Source organism: Setaria viridis, chromosome 9 (assembly GCF_005286985.2).
Source record: "Setaria viridis chromosome 9, Setaria_viridis_v4.0, whole genome shotgun sequence".
NCBI classification, from domain to species: domain Eukaryota; kingdom Viridiplantae; phylum Streptophyta; class Magnoliopsida; order Poales; family Poaceae; genus Setaria; species Setaria viridis.
The window spans coordinates 43,388,418-43,407,600 of NC_048271.2; the positions used below are offsets into that span (position 1 = coordinate 43,388,418).

The window sequence follows — 19,183 nt, forward strand, 5'->3', positions numbered from 1 at the left end:
ATGAGGATGAACTGCATGTCGTCCTCAAATGTGCACCGCGGGGGCAATGGCCAGGGTACTTCTTCGGGATCACATCAGACTCCATTGGCGACTACCCCCAGGGCTGCAACACCATCCACTGCTGCAGGTCCTAGCAGAAGATCACGAGGCAAGGAACCTGCATCCCCTCAGGCAAGCGAGGACTCTGAAGGTGAGCAGTCTGAGGATGACGACCCTACATATGGTGAGGACTGGAGATTTCCGGCAGGATCGATGCTCCACCTGTGACTCAGACGCAGGGAGAGTCCAGCCAGGTACATTCACAAGTTTCCCCAAATTCAATTCTAGATTTTAATGTTCACTCCCGAAGTGTCATACAAATTTTATGCTTTGTGCCCAATTATTCCATAGGAACCTGCACCTCGTACCCGGTTGCCACGCCGCCGGCGGCGTTCCCGGGACCACACCGACGTTGGCAGCGCCAATGTGCTGCCCACGCATCCAAGGAGGGAGCGTCGCCCAAGAGATCCTTTTAGCCCTTCCGGATGAGCGGCGGTCACGACACTAAATGTAGCATGTCTCAAGTGTGATGCACTACGTGTGCAATTTATATTATATGGGTGTGCAAGACTTTTGGAACCGTCACGTGTGTAAAAGACTAAGTTGGTTGTTAGGTTTATTTCTGTCACGTGTGTAAAAGACTAAGTTGGATGTTAGGTTTATTTCTGTCCGTACAATATTATATGTTTGCTCCATGATATACTTGTGTTTCGTGTATTTTTTTTGTAAATGTTCGTACTGGTAGGCTATCGCGTATTCGTGGTTCAAACAAGTTTAAAAAAAATCAGAACAAAAAAAGCTATTTAAGTTTCATCAGCGGAAGTCTAGCACCCCTCCCCCCCCGGCGAAACCTACTGAAAATTCGTTTCGGTTGCTGCGGCAGCGCACTCCTGCCGCGCCAGGCGGAGTGGCGCAGCAAGGGCCGCCCCGCGAAACCTACTGAAAATTTATTGCACTTGGCGTGGCAGTGCGCTCCTGCTGCGCCAGGCGGAGTGGCGCGGCAAGGCCCGCCCCCCCCCCGAGCGAAACCTACTGAAAATTTATTGCACTTGGCACGACAGTGCGCTCCTGCCGCGCCAGGAGGAGTGGCGCAGCAAGCCCCCCCTCCCCCCCCCCCCGGCGAAACCTACTGAAAATTTATTCCACTTGGCACGGCAGCGCGCTCCCGCCGCGCCAGGCGGAGTGGCGCGGCAAGGCCCGCCGCCCCCCGGGCAAAACCTACTGAAAATTTATTCACCTACTGAAAATTTATTCCACTTGGCACGGGAGCGCGCTCCTGCCGCGCCAGGCGGAGTGGTGCGGCACGGGCCACCCCCCGGGCGAAATGTACTGAAAATTTATTACGCTTGGCGTGGCAGCACACTCCTGTCGCGCCAGGCGGAGTGGCACTGCAACGACCTCACCCAGCCGAACCTACTGAAATTTTGTTTCGATTTGCGCGGCAGGGCACTGCTGCCGCGCCACTCCTTCTGGCGCGGCAAGCCCCACCCCTACCATGAAAAGTGTCCATTTAGAATCTAAAATTTGTCCCACAAAGAGTGACTTTTTTTACCTTCAAGTAAACCTCATCTAATTAAAGTAACATTCACACCAATAAAAACGTATATGGAGGTGGCCTAATACCGGTTTCAATAGAAGTTTTATAGAAAAAGATACGGTGGGAGTAGGAATATTGATTACTTCAAGATCATTCAGAGGAGAGATGAGTGGGATAGCAGGTTCAATTATCGAATTTTCGATCTCAGTTATCAAATTTTCAATTTTAATAATAGTCCAAAGACTGAAAAATAAATTGAGGGAAGCCCGACGGCCGTGTTGCATTGGGACTCCACACATTGACGCACAACGCATGCACGCCAGTCTCGCGCAGTCGTGTCGCGCCTACAGAACCGGGCCACTGCCCTCTGCTCTTCCTTCCTGCAACTTGACCGCAAATGTACTCGATGGTGCTTCCTTCGTACGAGAATGCGAAGCGTCCCGCCGCCCGCCACCCCATCACCCGCTCTACCAGCGCTATGCCTTCCTCCTCCTCCACCGCCCACTCCTCCTCATCCTCCATCCAAATCATCGACCCCATCGAAGCTACTACTATTTCTTTCACACTCTAGCGCTGACTACTAGCTCGGAGAGGAAACTTTGATGCGTTTCGACATAGTTCTCTCAGAAATGAAAATAGTTTTTGACAACTAATCGTAGTTCTCAGAATAAACATAAACATAGTTTTCTCATAAATGAACATAGTTTTCACAACTAAAGAGAAATATGATCCAGCTACATCAACACGTTCATCTAGTCCGATTCACCTTCATATAGTAACTCGTCATCATCATCATCATCATCATCATCATCATCATCTCCAGCAACAACAACTCCCTTCCCTTTCTTATCGACATTAACCTTACCAACAGGTAAATCGGCAACAAGAGCCTTCATCGTCTCCATCTGTGCCTCTTCCACTTTTTGTTGTAACTCTTCCATTTCAGTCCTTCTCTTTCTTGCCCTAACTTGCTGCAAATATTTTTCCCATGAACCCTTAGGGTATTTCGCATTCGGATCAACCACATAACCTAAGCGATCTCTTTCCTCCCTCAACCTTTGTTTCTCCAACTCCCTCTCCTCTTGCAACTTCCTCCTATTTTCTCTCTTCTCATTTTCAGTTAGAGGTCGTGGATACTTGGATCTATTTTGCCTCCAATACTTAATAATAGTTTCCCTTGCATAAAGTCCTTCAGGTTCCACTCCAGTCTCATGCACCATATCTTGATATATTTTCCCCCAAAGCAAGTCGTCGTCAGGAATAGGCACATCATACTCCTTCCTAATCTTTTCTTTAATTTCTTGTTGTTTCCTTGACTTCCATGGTTCCGATGTATTACCCAACTTTAATAACAAATCATATCGACCAGAAAAATCTTCCCAATCACATGTCCTTCCCTCCTGCAACAACAATTTTATATTCTTACAAATTTGAAACAAGTTCCAACCTTCATAACACATAAGAGACGAGTAGTTACTAACCCAGTAATCGCCATGTGCATTTCCACACAACGAACCATATCCAAGTTCAGAAGGCAGCACACCTTCTGTTGCCAATATACCACACTTGCATCTATCACTAGGAGAGGACACACATGGCCACGGTGCATTTCCACTCTCGAACTCCCGTACTTGCTCCTCCGTTGACCACATTGCCATTAGGCCGTATATATACTCATTGAAATCACACAACGGCCACCCATCCTGCAAAAAAACGGTGACATGAACTACTCATACGTAAAGTAACTACAAAACGCTACTCCAACTTCCAAGCAATAACATCAAGTAAAAGTATGAACAATATACTGCAAAATTATAACTGCTAGCTAAACGACATACTAATATTCTCGTAATATTCTTACATGAGTCTTTAGGGAGCATCGAAAGAATAGAGTAAACTTAGGTGGATCCCCTAAGTTTGGACGCATAAGCTTAGCAGGAACACCACACTTGCACATGGGAGGATCCCTCACACGCCTATAAGCAGCCTCTTGCTTCTCCTCCTCGGTCATCCTAGGTGGGTTTGGTGGAGGAGGAACCCAACGCCTAAACTGATGGTATGGTTTAAGCTCTGTGCTATGATATGGGAATAGGCGGATCCTAGGATCATATTTGTCAGGTCCATCGATCCACTGAAAGAAATCACAAGGTGCGACAGGCATTGGATCAAAAGTCCACTTGCATACATAGAAGGCTCTTCCGGCGTCTTTGGATGCCTTGATTGTTTCACCTCTGCTTGCACGCTACATCTACAAAGAGTTACCGGAAGGGCAGGAGGTACGGGACCAGCACCATTGGACTCGCCCACATAACGCACATACCACCTACGACGCTTGTATTCACAACCAAACGACGTCATCTCACCTGGACATCAAGTGCCACAAATTTAATACACAAATAAACTTTACACACGTAATCCATACGAGCTATATACATCATTTCGATAAAATGTAAACACTCCATCTACAAAATACAAACACTAAAACATATCAACTATAGCAACTATATTAAGGAACAAAAATATAAGACTAATTAATTGAACATAAAAAAAAATACATGTCATGTAAACCACACAATTGGATGAATATATACCTAAATCGAAGCATTCAACAAGTTCTACACGTCAATATCGCGGGCAGAGACTCAATTGCGTATGAACTACGTATCATCTAACACAAAACACCATTGCATTTCATTCAAAATTGAAATCACCAACCTAACCCTAAGTCACCTAAACATCCTCCGATCTACCAAATGCAACGGTAAAACACGAGAAAAAGTAGGGGAATACCTTCCACACGAAGCAGGGATCGATTTCCACTACTTTTCCCCACCGAAATCGCCGGATTTTGGGTGGATTTGGGGGTGGGGCGGCGGGGGCCGGCGCAACAAGCTAAGGGCGCTGGTGTGTCTGGAGGAGGAAGAAAGGAGGGAGGGAGGAGGAAGGGAGCCGTCACGCGGTTGTAGCGTGGGCTCTCCCGCGCCAGGCGGTGTGGCGCGGCAGAGGTGCCGCGCCAGCCCGCCTGGCGCGGCGAGCGCCCGCCACGTCAGCGCGCACCTGGCGCCGCGACTCGCCGCGCCAGCGTGGCAGGAGCTTGCCGCGCCAGTGCATGCGGCGCGGCAGCGGCTTCCTGCCGCGCCAGGCGGTCTGGCGCGGCCAAAAGAGTTATTTCCACAAATAAAGTCCCGCTTAGGTTATTTTTAAAAATAAATATAAAAAAGTTTAAAAATAAAAAAACGAACGACGAGTTCGCCGACACCGGCAACTTCCCGCTAGCGGACTTGACCAAGACGACGCGCGCATGGTACTACCCGTACGGCAGCAACGACAAGGAGCACGGCACCGCTCCAAGCGGCCGCTTCTCCAACGGCATGGTCCTCTCTGATTTCTTCGGTACGTAATAAGCTCGGATATGATCATCAGTTATATAAATCTTGGTCCTGTCTGATCAGTATACATGGGGGCTCTAATTAATTTGTGCAGCGAGGATTCTTGGGAGGAAGGAGTCCCCTCCGGCGGAAAGTAAGAGGCAGCAGGACGGCGTCGACCCGTCCGGCATGAACTTCGCCGTCGGCGGCGCCGGCGTGGTGGAGGGGACGAGCGACGCGCCCAACCTCGGCAGGCAGGTGGACAAGTTCAAGAGGCTGGTCAGGCAAGGCACCATCGACGAGGACCTCACCGACTCCGTCGCGCTCATCGCCTTCTCCGGCAGGCGCGACTACGAGCGCTTCAACGACATGTCCAGCACCGAGGTGAGGGCCAAGGCCCAGGAGGTGACGGACAAGATCGCCGACGCCGTGGACCAGCTGATGGAGCTGGGTGTCGAGAAGGTGGTGGTGACCTCGCTGCCCCCGCTCGGGTGCACGCCATGGCTGTCGAGGTCCGAGGACGGCGTCTACGATGGCAAGTGCGACAGCCAGAAGGTCGCGAGCATCCACAACTCCTACCTCGAGGAGAAGGTGTTCCAGAACGAGGCCGTCTTCAACCTCGACCTCAAAGCCGCATTCAGCCACTACGCGGGCCCGTCGCCGCGATGGAAGCAGTTCAAGTACAGGCTGGAGTCGTGCTGCGAGAGCTTCGACCAGAGTGGGTTCTGCGGGCAGGTGCAGGACGGCGAGCCCCAGTACAGCCTGGGCTCCAAGCCGGACAAGTTCTTCTACTGGGACGACATCAACCCGACCCATGCCGGATGGAAGGCCGTCGTCAAGGAGTTCGAGAGTCGTCAAGGAGTTCGAGGAGTCCATCAAGAACTACCTCAATATCTAGATAGCTCTAGACTCTAGTTTGTTACATGCCAGTGAATAGCTTCAATCGAGTCTATTCTAGGTTTAGGTTTTTAGGTCATGCGAGTGAGTCTTTTTTTATAAAACGTTCAAGTATTTCATTAAGAGAATATTAGTAGCAGCAGTTTTTTTATTGTTCTGTATCCAACCGCTAGAGTACCAACAGCTTGTTGAATTTTGTTTTTTGTGGCGTGGTATTTCTGGATGTTTTTGCCGGTTTCTCTACAAGTGACTAGTGCTAATATTATTGTTTGAAATAATGGCCACAAGCTCGTGCTTTTCTTCTGTTGTGCGTAGCGCTTATTTAGTCGCATCATTGCTTGGTTTGTTTTTCAAGAGCTTTTCTCTAGAACTGCTGTATGCAGGAACTGTATTGGTTGTGGGCAAAATTCTTGCAAAGATCAGAATAAAAATTTCTTTTTCTAAAAAAAGTAATTGGATGGGAAGGTACTTTCTGCAGTTCCAATTTGGTCATTGAGGTTTCTTCTAGTCAATTTTACATTCATTGCGAGAACTACTTTATTTTATAATTCTTTTTTATTTAGGATACTACTCTACCCGTTTTAAAATGTAAGTCGTATGGGTTTTGTTCGAAATCAAATTTCTTTAACTTTTGTCCGAGTTCATAAAAAAGGTATTAAGATCTATAACGTCAAATTATAGTTTCATTATAACCGCTAAGAAATATGTTGATAGAGATATTATTATATTTTTTATATAACTTTGGTTTAGAACAAAGCTAATTAATAAAGTGAACTATAATTTAGAACGGAGGAAGTACTAGGTGCAAGCTTATTACTATCATCAGAGTTTGACCTCACAACACATAGGTGATGTGCCCGTCCCGCGAGAGTACGTCCTTTCACTAAAAATGAGCTCGCATTTAAAAATTATACTACTGCGACTAGGTGATGTGCCCGTCCAAACGAAGCGTTCGTGACTATACTACTGTGTTCCAAAAAAAAGTAATATTATACATAAAATGATATAAGTAATGCAATCACCTCCATACTTTCAGAAAATATCACTATCGAGCATCAATCATACGCTAGAAACAAGAAACATTTCGCTACAACAACTACCGGACACCATTTGCAGTACAATGGTTCCTGCTAGGTAATTGCGACGGGCACGGCCTTGAGAGGGACGGCCAGGACATTGCCAGTCTTAAACCTTTCGCTGACGTCCAGCTGCTCGGCCGCCATGCCCTCCGGCAACCTCCACTCGAACGCGTGCAGCAGCGACGCCAGCAGGTGCGGCACGACGCGCTCCGCCATGGGCATGCCGGGGCACTGCCTCCGTCCATACCCGAACGGGAAGAACTCGAATTCCTTCCCCCTGTAGTCCACGTCCGCCGCCTTGCCCAAGAAGCGCTCCGGCATGAACCTGTCCGGCTCGTCCCACACCGCCGTGTCCCGCATGATCGCCCACACGTTGACGAAGACCGTGCAGCCCTTGGGCACGGCGTAGCCGCAGACCTCGACGCCGTCCTCCACGGCCTTGTGGGGCACCAGCAGCGGCGCCACCGGGTGCAGCCGCATGGATTCCTTGAACACGGCCTGAAGGTACGGCAGGCCCGCCACGTCCGGCTCCTCGATGGTCTCCTTGCCGCCCAGAGCTCCGGCGATCTCCGCGCGCAACCTGGCCATGGCGCTCGGGTTGCGGAGCAGCTCGGCCATCGCCCACTCCACCGTGATCGTGATCGTGTCGCCGCCGGTGATGAAGACCTCGAACACGATGGCCTTCACGGTGTCGCGGTCGATCTTGCCCGTGGACATGTGATCCAGGAGCACCTGGAGGAAGTCGTTGCCGTGCCTGCCGTCGGCGTTCTCGGCCAGCCTGCGCTCGATTATGCCGTCCACGATGCGGTAGATCTCCCCCAGGTGCCAGGCCGCCTCGCGGCGCCGCCCCTGCAGGTCGAGCCGCCGCAGGAAGGGGAGGAGGTCGGAGACGTTGGGCTTCGTCATCAGGTCGGCTATGTTCTCCACGTGCTCCCGTATCCCGTGCGCCGACTCGCCGGTGGCTTCCCCGTCCACCACGTCGACGGAGAAGAAGGTGCTCGACACGAGGTTGATCATGCCGCCGTACAGCGCCCTGCCGACGTCCACCTCCCGCCCGGCGCGCGCTCGGAGGTGTGCGACCAGGTCCCGCACCTTGCGCTCCCGGACGCCGCGCGCCGCCGCGAGGCTCCGCGGCGAGAAGACGTGCGCCGCCAGGATGCCGCGCTGCAGCTTCCACAGCGGGTCCGAGCTGGCCATGTTGAGCAGGGAGCGGTCGGCCCACCCGAGCGCGTGGACGGCGTCGACGGTGTAGCGCCCCGTGAGGTGCGCGCCAGCCGCGCGAGCGCGTGGTGGAGGTTGCCGTGCAGGTCCAGCGCGTTGCCGATGATCGGGAGCGGCCGGGGGCCCGGCGGCAGCCGGCCGGAGCCTCGACGGCGGCTGAGGATGGCCAGGTAGTAGAGGAGCGAGACGGCGGCGAGCGTTGCCCAGAGCAACCAGACCTCGTGCTCCATCTTTTCTGGGGCCTGGTTTTCTTGCTCAGGCCAAGCCCATACGCGTTCATATATAGCGCTTTGCAGTAGAATTTTAGTAGTTTTTATTTTACCATTTTTGTCTCCATCAGCCGAAGTTGTAGGAGCTTAGTTATGTTATCCCTTTCGGAGCTGCTAGTTGTCCGGATGTCCAGATCGTCCGATCTGGACGCTCGCGTCGGACGCATGCGCAGCCCTTTGATTGGGTGAAGCGTAATCGTTGGATGAACCTTGAAAAAATCCACATTTGCCTCCGTTTCACGCGCCCACATGGGGTACGCGCCGCCGACCCCATGTGGGGCCGCTCGCCCCCCTTCCCCCTCGTCCTCTTCCCACTGACATGCGCGTCGGACCGTGTGGGTCCGCTGGACGGCGTCCTAGCAGCTGCAACACGTGGGTCCCATTGCGATATGTGCAACACCAGATCTACTTTTTGCAATATCCAAATGAAATAGGTCCGAAGCAGTTGAAACACAAACATATGTCTGGAACACTTACAAAAACTTGCAAACGCCGGAAAACACTTGAAAAGCCACTGCAAAATATATGCGACATCCTGATGAAACACTTGTAACATATATGTGAAACATATGCAATACAGATAAAACACTTATAATATACATATGAAAAACAGATGAAACATTTGGAACTGACGTTTGCAACATACGTGTATAACCACTGCAACATATGCAACATCTGGATCTACTTTTGCAACATCCATATGAAACACTTGCCACATACATCTAAAACACATGGAACATATGCAACATCTGGATCTACTTTTGCAACATCCATATAAAACACTTGCGACATACATCTGAAACATCTAAAACATATGGAACATACGCTTGCAACATGCAGCAAAACCTGGCAGGAGGAGCACTACACAACGGAATCCGGTGTTAGGAAACGATGGGGAAGAGGATTACAGCGGGTGGACGACGCCCTTATCTGCGGAGCAGCTCCTCCGGTGGCTGGTGCGGCTCGCCCCTAGCCTAGGGGAAGCGGTGGCCACGCCCGGCCGTGCCCCAGCACTCGAGTGGTGGCCTGGGGGGCTGCGAAGGTGGAGGCGGGGCAAGAGAAAGGGCGGCGACCTGGGAGGCTGCAGAGGCGGAGACCAAGGTGGGGCAGGAGAAGGGGCAGCGGCCTAGGTGGGCGCGACCGCCGGTGACGACAGGGAGGCCGCCGTGGTCAGGGTGGGCAGCGACAAAGCGTGGCGGACGAGGAAGGGGTCGGCAGCGTCGGGGTCGTCCCCTGATGTGGTAGCTCCTCCGGCGGCCGGCACAGCTCACCCCTAGCCCTGGTGGAGCGGTGGCCCACACCTGGCCTTCCCCGCGGAGCAGCTCCCCGATGGCCAAGCCCACTCCCTGGTGGAGCAGAGGTCCAGAGAGAGATAGATTTGTTGGGTGAAAGGAGCGGTGGGTGAAGGGATAAGGGTGGGTGAAAGGATAAGGCAGGGGAGACTTCCGTGGGACCGCATCTAGAAGTGTCTGGTGGAAGAGAACGCTCGGACCAGATTGAGCCACGTAGCCGCCCGATGGGGGTCTCGCGTTCGGACGCATGGCTTATAGCATTTCCGTATCCCTTTTCCAAAGAACGAGAGCAACTCCAAGAGTACCCTAAAAAATTCTTCCCCAAAATTATGTATTGGGGGCTCTCCAAAAAAAATTTCCCCAAAAAATATATCAATCCACAGCAGATTGCAAATAAATAGCCCCCAATATTTCAAAACAGGCCACGTCATTATACTGGGCCCATTAGGATCTGTTGCTTTTTTTCCCCACCACCGTGACCAAGAGCCTCCTCGCGTCGCGATCTCCAGTGGTGCCGCCGTGACCAGAATCCCCCTTGCGTAGCGATCTCGAGCGGTGCCGCGATTTTCCTCCATCCGTCAAAATCAGTCGCCAGCTCTCTAATAAAAGCATGAGGGCTTTGATATCTGCATTGTGCTTCACTAAAAAAGCATGGACGTAGTCCGCGGTCGACGGCCGGCCGCCGCACATTGATCGGTCGGCTGGCAGCCCGAGCCGCCTTCTCATCTGCGCGCACTAGAATCTGCTGTACAGTAGGCCGAGCACGGATAGCAGCACGCCGGTGGCGCCGACGACGGACCCTAGTGCGGCATCGTGGATGTTGAGCGCGGCGACGGCGAAGATAAGCACTGGTGCGGCGCAGAGCATCGCGAACGTGAAGGCGTGAACGTACATGTTCCCCAATCCCAGGCGCTCCATGTTCCACTGAACACGCAGAACGTGCATGTCAGGGATAGCGCCGCCACCGTCGGGTCGTCGGCGAGGTTCAGCAACCCACCGGCCCACTCCGCCTTGGCGACCGCCGTTCTGCCATTGTTGTACTGCGAGGAGGCGTTCACGACCGTAGACTCGTCCAGTACCGCCGCGGCGTCCTCGTTGTCGGTGGATGCCGGGAGCACGACCTTTCTGCCGAGCGGGCCGTAGACCATGTACAGGGCGACGGTGGCGGGGAAGCCGAGGCTGAGCGCCATACACAAGTTCACGGCCCAGTCCGAGCGCGCGGGAATCGGGATTGGGGAAGGAACGCCAACACTAAAATATACGCGGTGGCAGGCTGTTTTTTAGCGTTGCGAAGAAATTGGGGAAGGTTTGGTGAATTGTTGGAGTTCGTTTTTTCTCTTTTTTTTCTAAAAAAGGTATTGGGTAAGATTAGCAACCTCTTGGAGTTGCTGTCTACTGTACTGTTTGCGTTTGAGGTGTACATGTAATCATCCGGGCTTCTTTCGGTGTTATTCCGTGGAATCTTGTGTGTTCATATAATCCAAATAGAGCCGTAGGTGCTTATATTATTCTTCGAGATGTAGAAGGGCGGCGTTTCTCAGATAATGACGCTTCTGGTGTTGGAAACTTGTACTGTTATCATAGTCCTGCTGAGTCGTGGTCACACGTAACCACAAAATTTAACAAATCTGAAAACGGCCTTATTAGTTGTCCAAATCCGACAGGAAGGCACGTAATTTGTACAACTCCATGATTGCGGCAAGATGACTTATATTATTCACGCTTAAGACCGCACGTACATTTTAGCAATGCCATTTATCATAGTATGAGAAAGAGAAACCAAGAGGACTTAGGGCCTTCGTTTTTAACTGGGCAATCTCCGGGATGACGTCGACCCTTCTTCTATTTGTGCCATCATCATTTGCTCACAAAGAGCAAAAGGGGTGTGCAACAAACATTTCACACGCCTGGTCCCCTCAAAACCCAAGTGAATTTTAGATGACCTGGCAGGCAGAATAACACATCAATGAAGGGATCTTTTTTTTAGCACAAACGAACAAGTTGAGGACTAGAGATGTCTACATCTCTGTTCCTTTTAGCCCATCAAACCTACAAAGTTGATGGCCACAAATACTGGACAGGACAACTTGCAATGCACAGCTCCCACAATATACTTCCAAGCCGCGTACCTGCAGTGCAGTGCGGCCGCTCACTTAAGCAATTACTACCTCCGTTATGACGTTTAGTTTAGGACAAGCTAGTTAGTTCAAAAATGAACTAATTTGCTTGTCCCAAACACTATATATTTAAGAACGGAGGGAGTATGAGTAAAAACAAAGTTCATTTAATGGAATACAAAGTTCAGCTTGGTTTGTAAAGTTCCAGATCAGTAAGTATGTCCGTGGTAAAGAAAACGATCACAGAGGTCACCAACATCTCACTGCTAACAAAAGAAAACTGGAACACCTACCGTATCTATGCGCTTTCTGGCCTGCTATAGCATAGCACAAATAGTGAAAAGAAAAACAGCATAATGCGTCACTCAATTGTCCGCCTTTCCCTCAACATGTACCTCCTTCACTGCCAGGGGTTCATACCAGGCAGGCTCAAAGCCAGCGGCTTTCCTCGCTTCTGTATTGAAAGGGGGCTTCAGTGGTCCCCTAAAATATTCTCTAACAATCCTATGGAAAGTCCGAATAACTGCTGCTTCATCTTTGTCTACATTGTTGCCTAGTTTGCAATTTGCCAAGCCATCTTCAACCTGTTGGGTCATATTAATATTACTGTTGAAGTCTTGTGAAATCTTGGACGTCTCATCTTCTACCTGTTGGACTGATGTTAGTTCATTTCTCCCCTCCAGAACTGTCTTATCATCAGCAGTACCATCTCCTGGCATCCCAGGGCAGTGGGGTTCAGAATGAGGAACTGAATATGAGATCAGATCATCACTGCAGGGCCTAAGGCACAGGTATCTGAACCATCTAACACCAGCAGCACAATGTGTAACTTCTTCAGGATAAATAATATCTTCTAGCAGTTTTGCTGTTTGTTCATCCCCGCCTGCTCGGAATCTTGATATGGTTGTTGGAAGGACATCTAATCCCCTAGCCTGCATTCCAAATTAAATTTGTTAGCTGTTTGTATGTGTTTTTTAAAGAATAGTTGTTTATATGTAAATGTGACTAATAAGAGTTCATCATGCACAGTGAACTCTATATACTACTACACAGTTCATATGAATGCCATCCTTCACAAAACTGAGAAAATTGCTGCCTTGTAATCTGCAGACAACTTACAGTGAGAATACAGAAAGCAGCAGCACTAAATCAAAGCATGTGAATGGCAGCAGCAGGACTCCGGAATGGTGTCCTATGCATGTTTACTGTAGAAATTGAATTGCAAGGATTACTTGGTCCCCCGGAGTAAACAAGAAGCATACTGACATTTCAAATATCTTGATTCTGAAGTTCAACTGATTTAATATCAGAACCCATGTTCAGTTACATATCAAATTGTACCCTTAGGGTGGAGCTAGCACTGGTTCTGGGGGGCTGTAGCACCCGTTCAGATAAGAAAATCCCAGTAAACCCATAAGTCACAGACCAAAACCATGGCTCAGCCAAGGGTCAGTGCCCTGCCTAACGCAGTTCGTCAGCACAGAACCCTGCCAAGCACAGCACTTAGCAACCCCCTTGTGCTCCGATCCGGGCTCCGCCACTGTGTACCCACTTGTATAATTCATTTTCTCTTAATGTTCTTCTGTACAAATTAACAATATGCATTTCTACTATACAAATCAAATCATGTAGATATTAACTAAATGGAGGAAGAAGCTGTGTGTCCGTTCCAAACCTTTGAGCATTAAATGTTTAACATTTAGACTATCAACGCAATGCTGAGTTGACTACTAATGATTGAGAAAACGGTTACAGGCTCAGACTTTGGCAGGGGAGCTCATTTTCTTACATCATGCTCATAGCAACAAGATAGTCTACTGAGACCCCTGGCAAGGATGCTGATTGGGGAACATTTTATGCACAAAAATGAAGTTCTCCTCTGGGTTTTTCTGCCAATTTTCAACCTTCCATGTTTCAAGAAGAATATCGGCCTTCTAAATCTCAATTTTTGTTGGTTTAACGCAACCATTTTGAGAAAAGCATAGCATATTTTAGCCTTTCCATATTCAAGGTTACAGCAGACAACATCAAGCAACATTACTCATGGTATTGACTCAATTGTATCAAACCTAGTATGAATGTCTTCATTACTTCATACTGATAACATGTTGAATGTACGAGTACAGCAGAGGCATTGCTCCTCACCTCGTGGACGCAGTGCTCGACGGCGAGGCGCGCGAGTAGGCAGTGCGCGGTTCTCATCGCAGAGTCCCAGAGCCCGTCGTGCGCCGGGAGCGCGCCGTAGCGCCAGCCCAGCTCCCTCAGCCGCGCGGAGAGCACCGTGTAGTGCCTCCCCTCGTCCTGCGCGAGACGCGCGAAGTCGTCGAAGAATTCCCGCGGCATCCGCATCCGCGCGCCGAAGCGGGCGATGATGTCCCAGGAGAGGTCGACGGCCCAGCTCTCGGTGTGCGCCAGCGAGTGGAGCATCGCCAGCCGGCTCTGCGCGCTGCCGCCCTTGCCCAGCTTGGGCATCCGCGACGGCGGGAGCAGCCGCACCTCGGCGCTCCGGGCGGGGCGGTCGGGCGGCGGGGGCGCCGGTCGGGACGGGTCGTAGGGGAGCGGGATCTCGCCGCACAGCCACAGCGACGCGGCGAGGTCCCCCAGGCGGGCCTTCTCGTCCGGGTCGGCCGTGGAGAGGATCTGCAGCGCCCAGTCCACCAGCGTCTTGGGAGGCTGCTGGTCTTCCGGGACGCCGCTGCTATGTCCGCCGGCGTCGGCTGTAGCCTCCATCTGCAGTAGCACACGCCGCGGAACGAGTATCGGAGTTTACCGGCGCCGCCGCCGCTGGCGGCCCGCAGTACCAGCTGCCTAGGTTGTTCTTTGTTCAGACACAGGAATGTGAATGTCTCATCCTTTCCGGGCCGTCTCTCTTCCTTTCTGGGCCGGCAAATGTAGGATTGCTTAGCCTTCCTGCCAAGCGGCTACGTCATCGGGACTAGACATGTTGTCATTTTAAATACCACTTCCTCCTTCATATTTAATTGTAAATTATTTTAGTTTGTTTTAAGGCAAACTTTTCCACATTTAACCAAATTCATAAAAATACTATAATTTACAATATTAAATAAATGCAATATAAAAATATAGTCCATAATCTACCTATTGAAAGTAGTTTGAATATTTGATGTTGTACATATTTGTGCATTTCTCTATAAATTTGATGATAATTTAAAATTTTTGACTTTGGTCAAAACTATAACAACTAAAGGAATACCATCGTAACTTAACTTTATCATCTACTTTTCAATCTATTTTCCATTATATTGATGATAGTTAACAAAACAAAATAGGACCCACATTGTTTATGTTGTTAGGTACTTTTATATCATATATGATATAAGCTGCTACATAGTCTCCACATAAATTGATAAAAGGCAAAATAGGTGTTTTAGTCCCTCAACTTTACTCTAAGGATCAAGTTCGTCCCTCAACTTTCAGATTAGCTAATCTAATCTCTCATCTTTTGTTTTAGTCAAACTCGTCCGACGTGGCACTCCATAATAACATAAGACTAATGAGAAATGTCCGTTTTGGCCAACACTCCTTCCCCTTCTCAATTTCCGTTTGACTCCACCATATGACCAAACAGACCTACTTAGCTGTCCGACCAAATCCAATAACTAGCTCTTTGCTTCTCCTTGCTCAAGCCGAGTTGGAACAACTACCACCGCCTTTATCTGCTTCTAGCACCGCCGAGAAGCGAGCTACCAGCTGTCTGCTCCTTTCTCACCAATCTGAGCTTCACACCAATCAGCTCCCATTTTGCCTTCTCCGTGAAACCAAGTATGGAACAAATAGAAAGCATAAGCATCTAGCAGCTGCCTGCTGCTATGCTCCAATTTCTCTCAGCAAGCAAGCCACCAGCAACAGCATGTCGACCCCACCTTAACTCTTGCCATGATGACCCGGTTCGCCGGCCTAGCTCGCATTGATCTGCCACACCAGTCCCTCTCTACCTCCATTGATGCCATGGTGAGCTTCACAGCACCGCAAGGATGCTCACATGCAAACTCACAATCCCTCACAGTGCCAGCGGAAAATGAGGAAGGGAAGAAGGAACCAAGGGCAAAAAAGACTTTTCACAATAGTCTCATGTCATCATGGAGTGCCACATTATGCTAATGACGAGTTTGAAAAAAAAAGTTAAGGGACTAGATTAGTTGATCTAAAAGTTGAGGGACGGATTTAAACCTCTGAGCAAAGTTAAGGGAATCCAGGTTCATTGGAACCATATAACCCCGTACCCAGAACTCCAATTAAGAAAAAAATGGAACCGCCTGCAGTATACAAAATAAACTTGGTAGCTGAATACAGACGCCTCTTTCCCCCCCACATGGATAAAAGTAAGTAAATAGGGATTAATTCTAACTCCCACATGATAAAAAAAGTAAAAGGTCTCGTGAAGAGAATAATCCTATTTGACCGCTACCCACCTGTGTCGGTTTCGGGTACAGGTACCCTTTTGAGCTCTCTAGCAAATGAATACTTCGCTTATGGTGGGAGTCTCGCTATCCTTGGGTAGGATCTTCTTACCGAGGGTATGACTACAAGAGCACAGCCAGCTGTATTCATGCTCTTCGAAGTACCCCCTTTCTTGTCCACAGCTAGAGAGCTCGTACTCATTTGCCCAACAGTGGTCGGGTTCACCCATTCTTTGAACCTACCTATCTGCTTAACCCTAATGACACCTTCCTTCATATCAGAATGGAACAGTAAACTATATTGTTAGATGCTATGTTTCTAGGATGGAATTCCCAGTACTCAACAGTCAAAATACAAATAGTATCCATGGGATAACCCTGATCGATAGAACTTACCGCTAAACAAGTTTTGACAAGAGGAATGCTTATTGAATAATCATAATTATTGGCTTTATTTATTGCTACTAGAAAGGTAGATACCGGTGGTAAGCGAAGAGGAAATAGACTCTTGTTAGTATCTATTTGAGTAGAGAGGTATGCCATTCAAACCAATTAAATAATTGAAAATGAAGGAGATACTAGCTAATGTGTATGAAGGGCTAGCCTGTATAGCATGGTCTAGGGTGAAGAGAGAGAGAAAGAAGAGACGATAGAAATGGGTTCTTTTGTTAAAGGAAAGTATCCCGTTCCTCAGCTCCGCTCCGATTCGACCTGCTTCCTGGAAATCCCCAATGCACCAATGTACCATTGGCAGATCCTTCTTTCTTTGAAATAGAATATATGATCGAAACTAAACCGATATGACTTTCTCCGGAGCATCGCAATCCGAGTTCCTGGTGTACCACCCTTGCTCTCCGAGGCATATGACTTTTCCAGCTAATCCGTTAATCCTATGACCGGAGGGCTGCCTTATCGATTATCCCCGTTCGAAGTCGGCTTTGCTTCTGCTTGTTTTAGCTTATACCCCTGATCCGTATATCTGCCTTGGCCCCGCTTTGCATTCATAAATGTCACTATTCGTCGAGTGCTTCCTTACCTGTTTATCACCAGCTCCCATTGCCAACTCTAAATTACATGAATTTCACTAGTCCGCCAATCCAATTAGGATTCCCGTCGGTTGCATCGCTCCTGCTCGCAGTAGTCGTTTCTTTGCCGGTGAATAAATTTCTTCTAAACAGAATAAGGCCGGCATCCTGCTCTCGACTATCCCTACCTTGGTAAAGTTACTACTCAAAGGATGGCTTTTCTTTCCTACCTACTATTGTATTTGATTCACTTCTTTTCAAATATGAGGGTGAGGGATATTCCTCGACCGGTTCCAATACGAGGATTGTTCCTTCTTTACTAAACAGTACCTGCATCCTGTTTGCTTTATCTCGCTGCTTCTGATTGATCTTATTCCTTGACTTCCTTACTAAACTAAATAAAAGAAACCTACGGATTGGTACGATCTTGAATGCATTATACCCCGGAGGATGTCCTGCTGCATATATATTACTAATACTAATGAACTTGCCTTATTTTCCTTTGTAACCTTATCATATTGGATATCGCCTTTCTTGCCTCGGCCATAGATTATCCGCGAGGTTAGCTAGTTTTGCAGGCAGTAGATTAAAAGAGTCTCTGAATCGGAATAACTTCTTCTTATTCTTACCAGAATGGATTGCTAACTCGTAAAGATTATTGTTCCTCATCAGTGGTTTGAGCTGGTAGCTCTGGTGATGACAAGCAAGGTGCTTAAGCAAGAGAATTCCATCGAATCTGCCAAAGTTGTGGAAGTACATTGGTTTACAATCTTTCACTAGTGGAGAACTGGGCTTTAATCCCGGTTGGTAAGGTGCAAATATCCCGAAAATGCATCCGGGATAAACCAACCGGGACAAAAGGGGAGGTCTTTTATCCCGGGTCACTCAACCGGGACAAAAGATACCAACCGGGATAAAAGGGTCGAGAGCGCCGACGCTGCAAAAAAAAAAATTCCCGAGCTCCCAGGAGGCCCCCCCACACGCGCACGCCGCAAGTCACAAGTCCCTAGATTTTTCACGCGAAATATACGCGTGCGCGGTTCGTGGGATTCGAACCCACAACCTCCAGCCTCGCGTGTAGCTTCCTTACCATCCCACCTACACACCACATCTGACTATATAGGGGATACTATCCTTTTGTATTAACTCGTGGGGGACCCTTTTATCCCGGTTGGAAACACCAACCAGGATAAAAGACCCCCTTTTATCCCGGTTGGTGTTTCCAACCGGGATAAAAGGGTCCCCCCGATTTAATTCCTTTCCAGTCACTTTCCAGTCACCTCGTTGGGGGCCCTTTTATCCCGGTTTGAAACACCAACCGGGATAAATGACCCCCTTTTATCCCGGTTGGTATTACAAACCGGGATAAAAGGCTCTTGACCCTTTTATCCCGGTTGGTAACCGGGATAAAAGGGGGGGTCTTTTATCCCGGTTGGTGTTTCAAACCGGGATAAAATGCCTCTCAGAGTCTTTTTTTCCCACTAGCCTTTGCAACCGGGATAAAAGGTCCCGGTTGGTGAGTCCCCCACCAGTGACCGAGTTTTAGTCCCGGTTGGTGAACCTTTTGTCCCGGGCCAACTTTAAACCGGGACAAAAGGGGGCGGATGGAAAGTCGTTTCTCTACTAGTGTTTTGATTGTTTTGCTATCATGGATCTCCTGTCTATTAAGTCTTCCTGCGGTCTTGATACTCCGATCTTCAAAAGAATCAATGTATTTAGAGTAGTCTTCACTGAAGTACGTCTCAATTAGAATATCTTGGATCTCTTCACCGGCCAGTAATTTAGAAGTTGGCCAGCAAGAGACCAGCAGCATAAGTGGTATGATAATCATCAACCAGTATAGTCTCGAGATCGGCTACAATGAATGGTTGAAGCTCTTTGCTTTTACTAAGTTTGAGGGGTGTTATATTTTTTCTAT

At 49.0% G+C, this 19,183-nt stretch overlaps 2 protein-coding genes and 1 pseudogene across 2 annotated transcripts; 1 reads left to right on the plus strand and 2 right to left on the minus strand.

Annotated features, from left to right (window-relative positions):
• On the plus strand, nt 1–5,859 carry LOC117835705 (GDSL esterase/lipase At3g09930-like). The gene is made up of 2 exons (XM_034715043.1): nt 1–190; nt 5,060–5,859. Exons 1-2 carry the CDS (start codon nt 1–3, stop codon nt 5,857–5,859), a joined length of 990 nt encoding a protein of 329 aa, XP_034570934.1.
• Nucleotides 5,860–6,847: 988 nt separating this feature from the next.
• LOC117836958 (cytochrome P450 76M5-like) lies at nt 6,848–8,595 on the minus strand (annotated as a pseudogene).
• Nucleotides 8,596–11,966: 3,371 nt separating this feature from the next.
• Nucleotides 11,967–14,694, minus strand: LOC117835836 (uncharacterized). The gene is made up of 2 exons (XM_034715151.2): nt 13,965–14,694; nt 11,967–12,751 (listed from the first exon to the last, which is right to left on the minus strand). Exons 1-2 carry the CDS (start codon nt 14,547–14,549, stop codon nt 12,185–12,187), a joined length of 1,152 nt encoding a protein of 383 aa, XP_034571042.1. The 5' UTR covers nt 14,550–14,694; the 3' UTR covers nt 11,967–12,184.
• Between the last annotated feature and the right edge of the window lie 4,489 nt (nt 14,695–19,183).

What these genes read in the sequence shown, in the direction of transcription:
- LOC117835705 (XM_034715043.1), top strand. Translation starts at nt 1, where the DNA reads ATGAGGATGAACTGCATGTCGTCCTCAAATGTGCACCGCGGGGGCAAT. An exon ending in GGCAAGCGAGGACTCTGAAG is followed by an intron (nt 191 to 5,059) that starts GTGAGCAGTCTG and finishes TAATTTGTGCAG; the next exon opens with CGAGGATTCTTGGGAGGAAG.
- LOC117835836 (XM_034715151.2), bottom strand. Translation starts at nt 14,549, where the DNA reads ATGGAGGCTACAGCCGACGCCGGCGGACATAGCAGCGGCGTCCCGGAA. An exon ending in TCGAGCACTGCGTCCACGAG is followed by an intron (nt 12,752 to 13,964) that starts GTGAGGAGCAAT and finishes TTTGGAATGCAG; the next exon opens with GCTAGGGGATTAGATGTCCT.